At 35.3% G+C, this 16,485-nt stretch overlaps 1 protein-coding gene across 1 annotated transcript in view; it reads left to right on the top strand.

Annotated features, from left to right (window-relative positions):
- Positions 1-16,485, top strand: part of DOCK7 (dedicator of cytokinesis 7) — a 201,827-nt gene that overhangs the window by 118,445 nt on the left and 66,897 nt on the right. Inside the window, exons 20-25 of the mRNA XM_040627213.1 lie at positions 795-1,026; positions 4,069-4,233; positions 5,898-6,067; positions 13,695-13,787; positions 14,978-15,067; positions 16,011-16,106. Coding sequence (XP_040483147.1) covers positions 795-1,026; positions 4,069-4,233; positions 5,898-6,067; positions 13,695-13,787; positions 14,978-15,067; positions 16,011-16,106 — 846 coding nt within the window. The remainder of the gene's footprint in view (positions 1-794; positions 1,027-4,068; positions 4,234-5,897; positions 6,068-13,694; positions 13,788-14,977; positions 15,068-16,010; positions 16,107-16,485) is intronic.

The following is a 16,485-nucleotide window of genomic DNA, read 5'->3' on the forward strand; positions in this document are numbered from 1 at the left end:
ACAAGAAAATTTGGTGATCGTAACAGAGATAGCAGTTGCAGAAAGTGATATGGAAGGAACTTGGAAACCTAGAGGAGGGTCCTGAAGTTCGGCTAAGAATCAGACCTCTGAGGAGAGGACACCGCCGCTACAGACACACATTGCCTGCCGTGCCGTGGTGTGGAGGGCATCTGCTAGGGAGCAAGAGCTGCCATTGGTGGTGTGAACACTGCTGCCCTGTCCCTCACCTCTGAACCCCAGCATTCACATTTGCTAGCGGCTGTCAGGAAAACAGGAAGAAGGAAGGCTGTTTCCTGCACCCTCTGTGGTCAGAGCCTAACCACAGGCCAGCTGGCAAAGGAGAAATGCATTGTGAAGAGTCCAGCTCCAGTATTACAAATTGTGGCAAAGATGGTGGGTTTGGATGGAGCTGAGAGGTAGTAAATTAATAATGGGCACAGGCCTTGTCCTGACAGACCTGCTGCACGGTCATTAAGTTCTAAAACAATAAGATGGACTCACACTGGGGGGAAAAATCCTTAATTAGTATCAGTAGAGTTCCGAGTAATCGAAAGTGTTCAAAATGGCCACTTAACAATAATAAATGAGAATAGATGTAGTGTTTAATTGGAAACGATGTTTGTATATACTTGTGTACTTTTTGTATTATTAATTTATATGAGCTGTTTTATATAAAATATTTCACATATTTTATATGAGCTATTTTATATACAATATTTTCTATTTATATGGTCCAAAGTTTGGGGAATTTACATTTATAATTGGTTAGTGCTTTTGTTCCTTCTTTGTTTTAGGATCCTTATCTTGATAAATTTTTTGCTCTGGTCAATGCTCTGGATGAACACATGTTCCCAGTCCGAATTGGAGACATGCGGATCATGGAAAATAACTTAGAAAATGAATTGAAGAGCAGTATTTCAGCGTTGAATTCATCTCAGTTGGAACCAGTTGTCCGATTTCTTCATCTTCTGCTTGATAAACTGATACTTTTAGTTGTTAGACCGCCTGTCATTGCTGGCCAAATAGGTAATTTTTACTTATGTTTGGGGAATTAGGAAATTTGTAACTTGGCATTTCTAGTTTTGTAGAAATAGAATCATGGTTTACTATTTGTTATCTATGTAGACTATGTTTGATTTTGGGGAGGAGAGGGCGGGGTGTTACTTGTTTCTGATGCCAGAAAGTAACTTTTGTTTGTTTGTTTTTATAAAATGTGCCATATGGACTTCAACTCAGATTATGGAAACAAATTCATTTATCCACTTACCAAATATTGATTAAACACTTACTATGTGCCAAACACTGATAGACTCTGTCCAAGGCTTACTTCCTGATTTTAAGGATCTCAGTGACTATTTTGGAAAACAGCAAACAGATAAATCATTTTGCTTTTTACATGATGTGTGATTTACCTAGCCTACATTTTTACTCATCTGCTATCCTCTATTTAAAATAGCTGTTCTTTTCTTCATTAACTCAAAATCTCTATATTCTCGTTTTCTTCTGTGTTATTCTAGAATTAGAGGTATTCCTGTTTCCTACTCTTTCCAAGATTTGTTCCTCTACTTTGCCTAATAGCTTCCACCCAAATCCTGCAAAGTAGTTGAGTTTGCAAGAAAAACACATTATAAAAATTTTGTTTTAAATGGTTGCACAAAGGAGAGGAGTGTTCGGCTCCTTGGAATTTTATTTTGGGGGGACTTGTTAGTAGAGGTGATTTGTGGGTCAAACATTTAAAGATGAGTGGGAGTCTGACAGGTAAATAACTAGTCCAGGGAGATGACATAGTATATGCATGGCATTCAGACAGATAAATGAACTGGGAAATTTGGGGGGAATTGTAAGCAGTCATAAATTAGAGGGTTGGTGATTAATGATGATATTGGCGGTGAGGGAGATGAAATGGGATCTTCCATGACACTTTAGGGAATTGGAACTATTATTCTAATAAGGAATCAATAGCTTTTGAAGGGTCTGGTCTTAATTAGGGAAGTAATGTGACTCAGTTTGGCTTTTATAAAGATGAGTGTGCTACATGGAGATGGGTTGAGAGTGGGAAAATCTGGAGGCAAAGAGACATTTTTAAATTAGGAATCTTATAATTTCATACAAACTATGAGGTCCTGCCAAAAAACGAGGTGACAGTGCGTTGGAGAAGAGGGGTGGGTTAAGAAATATTGAAGAGCTATTGTACAGAGTACTGTCACAGGAGTCCTAGGAGAAGGTTTTAAGAAAAAAGTTTAGCACCATTCATTTTTGTAGATAATGTAAGTAATAATGCAATAGTAACAGACATTTGCACAGAACTTACTATATACCAGCAATATCACTATGTGCTTTATTTATATTAATGTATGAAATGCTCACAACTCTATGTGTAGCTATTATTACCACCGTTTCACAAATAAATAGAGTGATGAACACAATGCTTGGAAATTTGGCTAAGGATTCACACCCAAGCAACTGACTCCAGAGTCCCAGTCTTATCTATTAAAGAGGTGTCCACTGGTGAAATTAACAAGAGTTAGTCTAACAATGAAAGTAGAAACCAGATTACAGAGAATTTAGTAGTGCATAGTACATGATGAAAGGAATATAAAATGTATATGCTATTCTTCAAAGAAATTCAGTTAGGAAGCAGGGTTGATTATGGCATAAGAATGGAGTCATTTGATCATGTTTATGTGCTTTGAGAAACTAGTGGAGGGGGAGAAAAATACAAGAGGTGCTAGAAGGTTTGATGAAGCAAGTCTGTAGGACAAAAGTCAAGTGATCATTGTTATATAGGAGAGGAGCACTACTTCCTTTGGAAGGGAAATAAAAATGGTTTCAGATTGGATACGTTTGTAGTATAGAGGTGAGGACTTTAGTACTTTATAAATTTCTACTGTGAGATAAAAAGCAAAATATCCTGAGAAGGAGTTAAAATAGACCTGAGTTTTGAAAAGGATTCTGATGGTTTGGAATAGCTACTGTGAGGAAAAGGAAGAGGAATTAAGCAAGAACATAGGTAGAATTGCTACAGCCCCCTTAGGCCTCTGCATCTCTAGTTTCTTTTCTAGTTCAGTATATATAGATTAATCTTCCTACCTGACCACTTTTTAAAAGATTTTTGAGAGAGAAAGAGAGCGTGAGTGGGGTTGGGAGGTGGTGGTAGGAATGGGAGAGGGAGAAGCAGGCTCCCCGCTGAGCAGGGAGCCCAACAAGGGGCTCGATCCCAGGACGCTGGAATCATGACCTGAGCTGAAGGTAGACGTTTAACAGACTGAGCCACCCAAGCATCCCTTCCTACCTGACCACTTTATCAGATTATTCCACTTTTAGGAGAGTTTAATTGGCCTCATTTCTGTTCAAAATTTCCTCTCTTGATTAAATAAATCATAGACTCTGAGGCTTTATTGTCCAGAACGGCTGTTCATTTTACACATTTATTTAGTGTGCTACCAGAATTTCCCAACTTTTGCAAAATTCTCATTACATACTCACTTGAATGACTGGGTAGATATTGCTTAGCCTGGCATTTAAAATGCTGTACCATCTTAGCTCAGCCTGTTCCTTCAGCTGCCTCATCATTTTACCAATTCACTCATGTCGGTCCCGGTGCTTATTCACTATCCTCTTTTCTTAGTATTTTGGTATTTTTAGTAATCTACTTTCATTGTTAATATTTTTTAAAACAAGTTATTGTTAGTTTTCAGAGTCATCTGTTAAACAAGAAGTGACTTTTCAAAGGTGATACACAACATAGATTTCTTTTTTCTTATGTGCTTTGTATTGTTTTACAAAATAATGGGTACCTGTTGGTTGAGGTTTTGTTTTTTGACTGAGCAAACCCATATAGTTTTCATGTTAAATGAGTAATATAAGTGTTTTAAAATTTTGTTTAGAAAAGTAATTTTGATTCAGCCAATACAAGATATCATTAAAATCAACATCAAATATCATCTTTTTACACTTACTGTGCATAACCTCTATACTTAACACATACAGAGATGACAAAACCTTGATCTTTTTGGAATTTGCAGTTTAAAAAAATTAATGCAAAAATGTGTTCCTTCTTCTTAAAAGTTAATCTAGGTCAAGCATCTTTTGAAGCCATGGCATCAATTATAAATCGGCTCCACAAAAACTTGGAAGGAAGTCATGACCAGCATGGCAGGAACAGCCTTCTTTCATCATACATCTATTATGTTTTTCGCCTACCAAATACTTACCCTAATTCACCATCACCAGGTACTTTATTCCTTTTACTTTGAAATTCTCTTGCATAGATTGTATGTTCTTGGGAAGATTGAAATAATCTCATAGTCCCAGTGGGATGCATTCATTCAACAGCAACCATTTATTAAGTGCCCGCTGAGTGGCATGGACCGTGCTAGGTGCTGGAGTTAAGAGGATAATTAGATTACATCTTGAGGCATCATTATTTATACAGCTTCCTTTAATATGAATTAGAACTTGATTGAATTAATTCTTGGAAACAAACCTTGAAAATTAGTTCTGTGTCTCTGGAAGCATTTTATCATTCCTTATTATGGTAAGATAAATAGAATGTTATATTTGTCATTTGGAATGTTGGACATTAAAGAAGAAATAGGATGGCTTAGTTCCCTGATAACTATGTGAAACCTACAATAATATAAAAGATTATTCTATAGAATAAAGTCCTGATCTCTTCATGGTCAATAAAATAATATAGCCTTTGTGAATTCAGGGCCCAGAGTGGCTACTTGGTTTTGTATGACACTGGTGGTATTGTGGTGGTGGGGTCGAGGGATGTCTTAGTTTGAATAACTCTTTAGTTATTAGTTAGTTAATGATTTTGTTGTGCGTACCTTTCAACCTGCTCACATATTTGTATGAATCCTCATTCATCACTAATGATAATGGTAAGTGCCCTTTTCTATCTATTGGCAACATTAACATTAATAATGGTGATAAATACATGTGACATTTCATTATGAAAACTAGACATAATAGTAATTCGATTCTAAGTCTTAGCTCATTTTATTTCTTAATTGCAAAAAGAGAAATAATTGACTCATATTCTGGGTTGTAATTTCCTATCTCAATTTTTAAAATTATAGTACTTAAGGCTCTGAAGGTATATTGTGGACTATATACAATGCTCTTCCATTTTACCCTTTCATTCAGTACACTATTGGAATTCCACAGATTTTGCAAAACATCTTTTTTACATGCTGACCTGACAGTTATGTGTCATTTGCAAATATGAAGAATTTCTTTAAGAAAATGGAGATAAATTATGGATACAGTTGCTGGGTATTTTTATATTCATAGAATATGGTTGAATGATGGTTGAACATAGTTGATTTTAGACGGAGGAATTCTTTTATAACTTGGGCTCTTAGAATTATCTTGATTATACATACATATGTATATCATAAGGATGCCATTTTAGTATAGTTCAGATTGTCATTGATGAAGATGCAGAAACAAAACACAGTCTCATTTAAGAGATGTTGACAGTAAATTGTCTGTCCTTCCAGTGACTGTATATCAAGGACAGAGTTGAGGGGTGGAAAGGAAGAGAATCAGCTGGAGCATTTTGGGTTCTAGATATTCATATCTAAAGTGAAAATAGTGTGTGTGTGTTTTCTATCTTGTTTTTTATTGTACATTTAATATATAATCAGAAACATTGACAAGATAATGACTTTATCATTGCACGTGGTTTTGTCAACTGCTATAAAATAGAATATCTTGCTGTAGCTATCATTAAGTTTTGAGTGTTTTTTTATTTACAGTATTTTTCATTTAGAAATAAACAGTTTATCATTTTTGTGGAATTTTGTAAAGCAGTAGAGATTTTTTTCAGGTCCTTTCCTGACTAATTCTCTTTGTTTAATTATGTGCTATTTTATATACAACTCTAGGTCCTGGGGGTTTGGGAGGATCAGTGCATTATGCCACAATGGCTAGATCTGCTGTGAGACCTGCAAGCCTTAATTTAAATCGTTCTCGGAGCCTTAGTAATAGTAACCCAGATATATCTGGGACTCCCACATCCCCAGATGATGAAGTACGGTCAATCATCGGCAGTAAGGTAAACTGAAGATACTTGTCTATACATTTGGTTTTCACTTTATGAACAAATGAGAAATGTCCAATTTTATTTTATTCTTAATTTTAAAATGTATTTGAGTTAGTAACAGGCAAGACATTGTACCTTTCTATTCTATCAGTCTACACTAAGTGTCTCATGCCGTTACAAACTGGTTTCTGCATTCTGCTCAAGAAAATCTGCCAAATTCAGAAATTTGTCCAGGATGACCAGTCCATATAACATTTTTGTCTGTATGGTACTCTTCCTGTGAAAAATGACTAGATTAATTTCCTATAGAATTAAAAGAGACCTATCTGCTGTGTAAGAAGGGACATCTCATCATTGATTTAAAATATGAACCTCCATTCTTTCTCTGAAAAATATCAAAACCATTGGTTAGCCTTGATTGGTAATAGAGCTGCCTTTCATTGGAAAACTCTATGTAAAGATGCTCCAGAGCTCAAAAAATATGATTTATTTAATAATGGTTAATGATTCCATGTACCAAGTGAGAGGCCTGCTAGTGTAAGATCCAGCTATATTCTTTAACAGCATCTTTATTAACTTCCTCCTCCAAAAAACCTAAGGAATAGTACCTTTTTATAGGTAAGGTGCAAAAATAGCTCCTAGAGTTTAAACAAACGGGGAAAAAAGAACAGTAAGATTGAGGCCAGTGAATCATGTTATGTTGTGTTTTGAGCAAACCATTTCAAAAGTATTTTTTGCCATTTGAAGGGAGGAAGATACCATTGTTGTGGAATCACAGCCAACTTTTCTTTGGCACTCTTAGTCTATTAACTAGAATCCGAGGAAGAATTAACGAACGTGTTCTAGCGTCTGTGTTTAACCCTTAGCCTGAACTATAATAGATCTTTTTTTTTTTTTTAAACAATCTGGGTTTGTTAATGTGAAATACTTGAACGTTGATCAGAAACATCAGACTTACTCATATCTGCTCATAGAGCTATAGAAATTTTACATTCAGAAGCTTCTAATGAACTTAAGCATTGCTCTTTTAAAGTAACAAGTAATTTTTAAAGTAATTGCTCACAGATCAAAAGTATATTTTGTAGTCTTATATTTTAAATAATAACAATGGATTTTAGTAACGTAAAGATCCATACAGACCTTACTGTTAATTAAACAACTTTCACTTTTTGTGAACTCCCTGAGAGAGTGATGTGCACATGCATTTCATGGGCTTGTGCAGAGTAACCTGAGTAACAGCAATTGCAAGAGGGAAGGCTCCCGCGCCCTCCCAGCCCCCCACGTATTTCCATCTTTAAGAAAGGAACTCAGGTTTTTTTATCCTTGTATTCATTCTCGAGTGCATCTCATTATAATAGAAGTAGTACTTAGCATTATTTTATACTGTAAATTTAGTTCTTCTATAGAATGAATCTGATTTGTGAATTAATAAGAAATTTTCCTGTTAAAGAGCTACAGAGATGAAAAAGACACCATTGTCCTCAAGGTTCTACTTTTAAAATGCCTCTTAATTTCTGTAAGATTTGCATTATGTCTCATCCAGCATAATTCTAGAGTTTTCCTTTATATGATGTATTTAACAGATTATAACATCAAGGTTTACAACAAAGGTCTACATGTATTGGAATGATTATTTGCCTTTTTTCAAATAGTTGGTAAAATGAGACATAATAATGACATCGACTTCTGATGATATGTAGTATATATATAATTATATAAACTTTTGAGAAAGCCATCATAAGTTGAGAATTTGTCTTATGACAACACAGCCTCTTCCTAATCAAGTTTTATTTAAATGGATTTCATGTTTCCTCTTGGAAAATTTCTGATAGTTACTTAATTTTGGAATATCATTTAGTCATAATCAATAATAGTGTATAATTTTATCTCACTGTTAAAACTATAAGGAATCTGAAATTTATTTATCACTACTGTTCATTTATTCTGACTTCATTGGCCTGGAAATCCAAGAAACTTTTTTTTTTTTTTTTTTTGATGTGTGAGAGAAAGAGCGAGAGAGAGAGAGCACGCACACAAGTAGCAGGGAGAGGCAGAGGGAGAAGCAGAGTCCCTGCTGAGCAGGAAGCCTGATCTGGGACTAGATCCCAGGACCCTGAGATCATGATCTGTGCTGAAACCAAGAGTCAGGTACTTAACTGACTGAGCCACCCAGGCACCCCAATAACTTTTTTTTTTTTTTTTTTAATGATTTTGTCTTTCCCCTGCCTCAGCCATGGTCATACCGTAGATGTTGTCATTACTGATAACTTTAACCCTTATAATCTCAATTTCATGAATCGTGTTCTCTATTAGCTCCAGTTTTTCTCTCTAGTACCCCCAACTCCCAGCAGTCCTCTGCATCCTCCCATCACTTGATCTGATAACCTTTTACTGTGTCTCAATTCCTTAATGTTATTTCTTCCAATTTAGTTAGCTTAAATTCCATGACCAATCATTTTTTGGAAATATTATTTATTTTAGATAGAGTGCACACATAAGTGAGGGGAGGGTCAGAGGGAGAGAGAGAGGCAGAGAAGCGGACTCCCCGCTGAGCACTGAGCCTAATGCAGGGATTGATCCCAGGATCCTGAGATCATGACCTGAGCCAAAACCAAGAATCAGAGGCTTAACCAACTGAGCCACCACGTTCCCCTCCATGACCAGTCATTACAGTTATCCCTATTATAATCAAACCTCAATTGCCTTATCCTTCTCTTATTTCATTTTACTGGCTTAGCGAAATCTCAAGCCATAGTTGAACCCAGTCTTTTGTGTCTTCCAATTCCCGATGAACATGACTTGAGAAATATGATGACTGGTCTCATTTGAAATGAAAAGCCATGGACCTCAAGAGAGCCCTCAATGTTGTTAGGCAATTATGCTACAGTTCTGTATTCCATTTACTTTCCCATTTTCCCAGTAAAAGATTTCATGCCTTCTTCCCTTACCTGCTCATCAGTCCTCCTTCTCACTTTATCTCCTACTTCATTGAGAAAATGGAAGCCATCAAAAGAATAATTTTATGGACTTTTATTACCATATCTACTTACGTACAACCATCTGTGACTACCCACTACTTAATATAATACTCTGCTACAGATGAACTATCCATTTTCATAAATCCATTTGTAGACAAGCTCCCATCTCCTCTCACCTACTCAGGATCCTCACTCCAGCAATTATTTCATCTCTCTGCTGCATCATCAGTTGCTCCCTATCTACTAAAACATCCCATCCATATACAAACATGCTATTATTTATCCCATTTTGTTTACCCCCAAATCTCCTCTCTAGTATTTCAGCTGCTAGCTTTCTTACTGTTTCTCTGCTACCTTGTGTAGTAGTATTCCTTTAAAGAGTTTCCTATACTAGCTATCTTCAATTCTTTTACTCCCATTCTCCTTGTCCTACTTAAACTAGATATCGTTCCCATCTTCTACCCAACCTGCCCTTGTTAATGTCACCAACACTCTCCATGTTGCTAAATCCAGTGTTTACTTCTTAACACTCAGCAGATTTGGATAGTTAAATTATTTCCTCCTTGGTTTATTCTATTTACTTGCCTTCCAGGACACTCTCTTGGTTTTCCTTTTACAGTTCTGGTTATACCTTTTCAATCTCTGTGGATTCTTCTTTTCCTGATCTCTTAATCTGGAAGTGCCCCAGGCCTATGTTCTTATTTCTGTCATTTTTTTCTCTTTTCTCTCTATACTCACTTGCTTGATTTTATCAAGTGCCATGATTTTAAATATGCTAATGACTCCCAAAATTATATTTCCGAAACAAATCTCTCTCTGAAATTGTAAACTCAATCCTGTGGCCTTTCCTAAATCCTTTTGTTCAGATTCGGATATATGTTAAAGATAGAACCACTGGTCAGTACCTCTGCTACTACCATTTGGTCTGAACTACCCTACTCTCTTCCTCAGTTCATGTAATAAACTGAAAGATGGTTTCACTGCTTCCAGCCTACACTCTCTTCACAACATAGCAAGCAGAATGCTGCTTCAAAAGCTTAAGTCACAAAAAACAAAAGTTAGATTATGTCATTCCAGGGGCACCTGGCTGGCTTAGTCAGTAGAGCATGCACCTCTTGATCTTGGAGTTGTGAGTTCAAACCCACGTTGGATGTAGAGATTACTCAAAAAAAAAAAAAAAAAAAAAAAAAAAAAAAAAAAAGACTTGAGATTATATCATTCCTCTGAGCAAGATAATCCTATGACTAACTCCTTCACCTCCTTTATGCCTTTATTCAGAGGACTACATTCTCAATGAGGTCTACTCTGACCACCTTATTTAATGTATAACCAGTGCTGCTTTTTCTTCAGTCTTACCTTGGGGACTTCTGATCCCCTCATTCTGTTTCTTTGTTTCATAACATTTACTGCCTTTTAATGTAGCATATAAATTAGTTACTCTTTTTCAGTGTTTGTTTACCTTTCCTTTATCACAGTATGAGCTCCAGGAGGGCAGGCATAATTGTTGAGTGATATATCCTAAGCACCCATAATGACCAGCATATTGAAGGTGCTCGATAGATATTCAGTGAATGAATGTTAGTAAGTATTGCAAGAATAAACTACTCCTTTAAAAGTTACTTTTTTGTTTGCCTTCTTGCTGTCAGGATTAATTATATATTTAATGATCTTAAGAGGTTTGGCTTTATGAAAGTTCTGATTTTATATTTTATTCTCTAATATAAAATGCATAACTCCTAAAATACAGGAATACTTACGTCAGTAGGATTTTACTACTCTGATGGCTATAAAATCAGATTTTTGAGACTTTCTTTATAATTATTTTTGCCAAAACTGATCTCTTTGCCATAACAATATTCTTTTAACATTCAATTATGTAAATATATGATTATGGCAAGTTTGAATTTTATTGCTTTTGATCAAATGCCAGTGCAGTTTTACCTGGATATGTAGTTTCTTTATAATATATCATCTCATATTTTTAAATTTAACACTGAGAGCTTACTGTGTGCTAGGTACTATGCTGAGGACTTGTGGATACAAAGCCAAATCTTTGAATTCTAACAGGAATGTTGATGTCAAGTCAAATACAATATGAGCCTTGCTCAAGGAAGGAGCCTATCTATATTTAAAGGACAAAATAATGTTACAGAGATTTGACAAAAACAAAAGCCCTTTCATGCACATGTGCACACATTTGGTTAGTCTGTTCTGTTAGTTGGAGATCAGTAAACATAGTTATGACATTAGTAAATATCAGTGATGAATTAGCTTATAAGCTAATTTAGCTTATTAGCTAAATTGAGATATAATTCTTAGCTTTGTAACACTTAAATTATGGCAGTTATTTGCTTTAGAAAATAATTGGCCGTAGGTTTTCTTTAAATAGTTAGCTTTGACTTGATGTAATTATAACTGCTCAGTCTCAATATTGTGGATACAATGGCACAAAGAGATTTGTTGTTTATTCTCACATTACCGATTAACATGTGCCTTAATTTTAAAGGAAATTAAGGATTTGAAAAGTGTATTTAAGAATACAGGAAAATTAACTGGTATTGTGGAAATTTATGGTAGAGAGAAGAGCACAATTCTAATATTGCAAAAATCAGATGCTTATGTATTATTTTTATAACATGAGTAGTGGTCGTAAAAATTGCAAATGGCTGAAAGAACTTTATGTAGTGGAGAAATAATTTGGGAGACTGGTGAAAACTTTTGTTTTAACTTATCTGAAAAACATTGTTTGCAGATTTGCTTTTATTTGAAATAATATGGGGTTCTGAGAAGGTAGGTATTTTATTTTAAACAAATCTGATTACATAATTTTACTAGTATTTGAATATTCTCTCATTTACTTTGCTAGGAAGCATTTAAAAAAACATGCATGGGAAGTTTTTGTTAGAACTATTGTTTGAAAGCTTTTATCTATTTGTGAGAGAGAGAGAGCGTGCGCAAGCAAGCACGAGTCGGGAGAGGGGCAGAGGGAGAGGGAGAAGCAGACTCCCCACTGAGTAAGGAGCCCGATGTGGGACTCGATCCCAGGAGCCTGGACTCATGACCTGAGCCGAAGGCAGACGCCTAACCAACTGAGCCACCCAGGCGCCCCAGAGCTCTTTTTTGAGTGTTTACTATATTTGAAGCATTGTACTTAGTAATTTACTCCCATTTTAAATTTGATCTTTGCAATATGAGGGAGACTATCATTATTCCTATTTTATACTAAGAAACTAAAAAAGAGATTAGGTAATTTACCTTAGGTTTTACAGTTAGTAAGCAGTAGAACCTGGATTTGAACTTCAACACTCATCATACACATTCAGTATCAAAAATGAGTGGAAATGGATGCTTATTGTATCATTCAACCACTCTGTATTTTGGGGAAATTAGGGGGAAAAAAAGAAGGGGAAATATTCTCCCCAAAACCTAAATTCTTGAGAGCAGTTTGTCTTGCCTCCTTCTCCCTAATCCTCATTCCCTCCCATAGTACTGGTACACAGGCTTCACTCCCAGAGATTATTTGTTTATAGAGTTAAGGCCCTGCATATTTATTGTTGTTGACATTCCTAGGCGATACACATGGCTACACAGTTGATTTTTACCTATCCTTTGGTGCTTTCTGGGGTTGGGTCCATACTTTCTCACCTTGTCTTGGGTTGTCTTCGTTATTCTCATTCCAGCAGCCCTCTAAAAATCCCTTATAACGGGCTCCAGTTCAAATAGCAGATTCCCAGGCCCCAGCCCAGGTCGCCGAATCAAGATTTCTGGGGATGGGGCCCAGAATCTGAATGTTATAAAACTTCCCAAGTGACTGTAATGATCAGTCAGGTTTAAGAAATTAAATCCCCTTTCCCTTCATCTGGGATAATAACTTCTTTCAGAGAGGAACAGATGTAATTCACTTCTGATTGTACACATTAGTAGCATATTAAATTAACTTCAGTGATATTGATGATGAAGATGGAATACCTTCAGACAGCCCCATCATAATGCTTTTCTTTATAATATTTATATAAAACAACCCAGTATGTTTAATTACAACAAACACAATAAAACTGAGCAAAACCCCAAATCCACCCTCATTTTTAGGTAGGAGCAAATATTAGTCATCCCCTTCTTTTTTCTTAATTTTTATTATTTTCTTAATTTCTCTTGTTGGTCCCTTAAAAGAAAGCAAAAGAGGAAGCAAGGTCAAATAAAATTATGGAATATCAATACACAGGAGTTTCAATTGATGACAACGTGAAAGCCTTTTAGACAAGAATGAAAGGCTTTTCTTTGATTCTTTTTTTTTCTTTCTTTTAAATCCTAGTTAGATTCAGAGGAAATTATGTTGCTAACTCATGCCATTTTTAAAGAGGGTTTGGGGGATGGTGCCGTGAGAACTTTAGTTGGTGCTCCAGGGTGATCCCTTTACGTAAAGAGAAACTTTCTTTAAATGCTATACTTAATATTCTTTGTGATTTAAAAACAAATTATGTTATGGAATAAGGTAGTTTTGGTGAACTAATACTTCTAGATGCCTAAAAATTTTGGTTGCTTTAACAGTACTAATTAAAAACATGTTTGCATTGGAAAGTCTGGATTTCTTTAAGAATAATTTATAGCATGCCACGTGTAATATTTCTTTCCTTTCCAACTGCTTTCTATTATATGCTTAGGGTTTAGATCGCTCCAATTCCTGGGTTAACACTGGTGGTCCAAAAGCTGTCCCATGGGGATCCAACCCCAGTCCAAGTGCAGAATCAACACAGGTGGTGTTTATATTAGAGGTTTCTTTATTGGCTGCTGATGTTTCCCTTTAGAACATTACTTTTTAGTACATACTATGATTTCAGTGGCTTGCTTTTTAATCATTAAAAAGTGTGTATTTTTGTTTACTTAGCACATTTTCCAACTACTATGCATGAATACCACCAATTGCACCAGTAATGCTCTCCTTTCCTACTTCCTGTCTCCTCCTCTCCTCCCCCACCATACCCTGTCAGTATACCAGTGCCTGCTGCTCATGCAAGTGACGGGTTTGATAACAGTTTCTACTGTAGGGGTAGCACATCTTTAGTAAGAATTTTTAAAAAGTTTGTGTGGAAAAAAACCTGACAGTTTTCCATTTGCTTTTGGTTTAATGTGTAGCTAGTGTATCCTTTTCATTCAGCATTTACTATCTTTTTTTTTTTTTTAATGATTACTGACTAGAAATACTGGGACTAAGCTGAAATTAAGTGTAAACAGTATATGATCCCCTTGCTGTAAGATTTAATACCAGAAGCAAAAATCTATTTTAATTTGTATTGTGTTGCAAAGTATGAAATTTGTATATAACTTAGTTGAACAAGGTTTTGCTTACTTAAGTCTAGTTGCTTCATAGCTAATATTGCATGATACCTCAAAATATACTTCTCATCTGTGTATTGGCTTTGGAGGGAAATGCTCTTGTTCTTGAAGAATTTAATTCCACGTTTAATATCGTAAATGTTCTATATTTGAAGCATATGGCAGATCTGAATAGTAGTTTTTGACAGTAGTGAAAAGTGGAAGAAACCATTCTAACCTTTTAATTTTCTATATTGAATCTAAAATTCTTAATTTTGGGGGGGTCTGAGACCAGTGAGAAGTATGTTTTTACTTTTTACATTTTCTTACTAGATGTGTGCATGTGTATAGATCACACAGATATAAAAGTTTCATTCTTTGCAGCACTCTCAATTTATATAACCATTAAAATATTCATCTTTTTACTAAAAGTATATAGAAGCCATTTTGATATTTCTAATGCACTGTCATTAAAGCAGGTTAAAATGGTGAAAATGAGATGAGCAATAATAAAGCAGTTGATGAAACCAAAGTAAAACTATTTAAAAAATTGTATGTAATCCTTGAGCTGCAGAGGCATCCACAGCGGACTTTAATGTTATCTCGTCATTCATTCACCTCCACTCCATAGGCTATGGATCGAAGTTGTAATCGCATGTCTTCGCACACAGAGACGTCAAGTTTCTTACAAACATTAACGGGGCGCTTACCAACTAAAAAGGTAGATTCATATAAAGACAATCCATATAGGGGGAAAATTCCAACAGTTAAATAGATGTAAGATTTCTTTAAGTAGCCAGTATTTTACAATAATTGCATTTAAATTATTTGTTTAAAAATACATTTGAGCAAGCACTGCTTGTCTGATGCCTTTTTGGGCGTACCACTCCAGTGTATGCTGTTTATATTAGTAAAATGTTTGTTATCTTTGGGATTGACTGTTTGAAATCAAATTTGATTATCAAATTTTCATACCAAAAAATGTATCAACTCTGAATTCTGTTTCTGTAACTGCTTCTGTTTTGTGTTTTAAATCTCCAGGGAAAGGAAGATGAGTTAGAAAAATTATCACTCTTAGTAAGATATGTTGATTTGCTTCCCTTATGCACAGTTTTGTTAGTCCTTTTTCATATCGATATACACTACTTTGCAAATGCTTTGTATGCATATCCATTATAAGGCAGGAAATTTCTGCTTTGTGTATAAAAAAGACTTCAGATACCTGAAAACTTGAAAATTAATGGCTTTTATCAAAGTTTAAATTTTTAAAGGTATTTCCTAAATTGTACCAGCAAAGTTCATGAATGTATTTGCATATGTTAGAATATGTATTTAGGGCACAAATAAGAGTGTATTTGTAACTGTGAGTTTTTGGTCTAGTTTCTGTTTGCAGGTACAATTTAGGAGGCTGTTTCCCACCTGTCCTTTTAAAATTACATTTTACTGCAAGATAACATGTAATTTTTTCAGCTGTTCAACATGCCACTGTCTTACATGTATAAACAGCCGTTTTGTTAATGGGTGTCCTCACTGCATCATTGAATGGTTCACATGCCTTATTTTGCTTATTCTCATTATATCTTCATTTGTAATTGCACTGTGATTTGGTTTGTGTCATCAGCAGATATGACTTTGATAATAACTTTGGATTTGCTTCTGGATAGCTTTTTCACGAGGAGCTGGCTTTGCAGTGGGTTGTCTGTAGCGGCAGCGTTCGGGAATCAGCTTTGCAACAAGCCTGGTTCTTTTTTGAGTTAATGGTGAGCAAGCTAAACACATTTTTAATACTGTTTTCCTTAGTTAACAACTTTGTGTTAGCTCATTATTTTATCCTAAAAATCCTTTTCTGTTGTCCCTCTTAGACAAAATTACATTTGTTACATCTCTGAATAAGCACTGTGGACACTCAGCACAATTTAGGTGGAATTAAAAAGCTCTCATTAACTAGTTTTTAGAGATGGTTGCAGAACCAGCTATCTTTTTAAAGGAAACGTGGTACATTATTTCTTAGTTTGGACCTGGTTAGTATGTAATGTATTGTAGATTTCATCCCAAACATAGATTCAAAGGGCTTTATAGATCCTCACTGCTGTCATGGTTTGAAAGCTCTTAAGGAAATGCCACTTACAGCCAATTAAT

This window comes from Ursus maritimus, unplaced genomic scaffold (genome assembly GCF_017311325.1).
Source record: "Ursus maritimus isolate PB19 unplaced genomic scaffold, ASM1731132v1 scaffold_12, whole genome shotgun sequence".
NCBI lineage: Eukaryota > Metazoa > Chordata > Mammalia > Carnivora > Ursidae > Ursus > Ursus maritimus.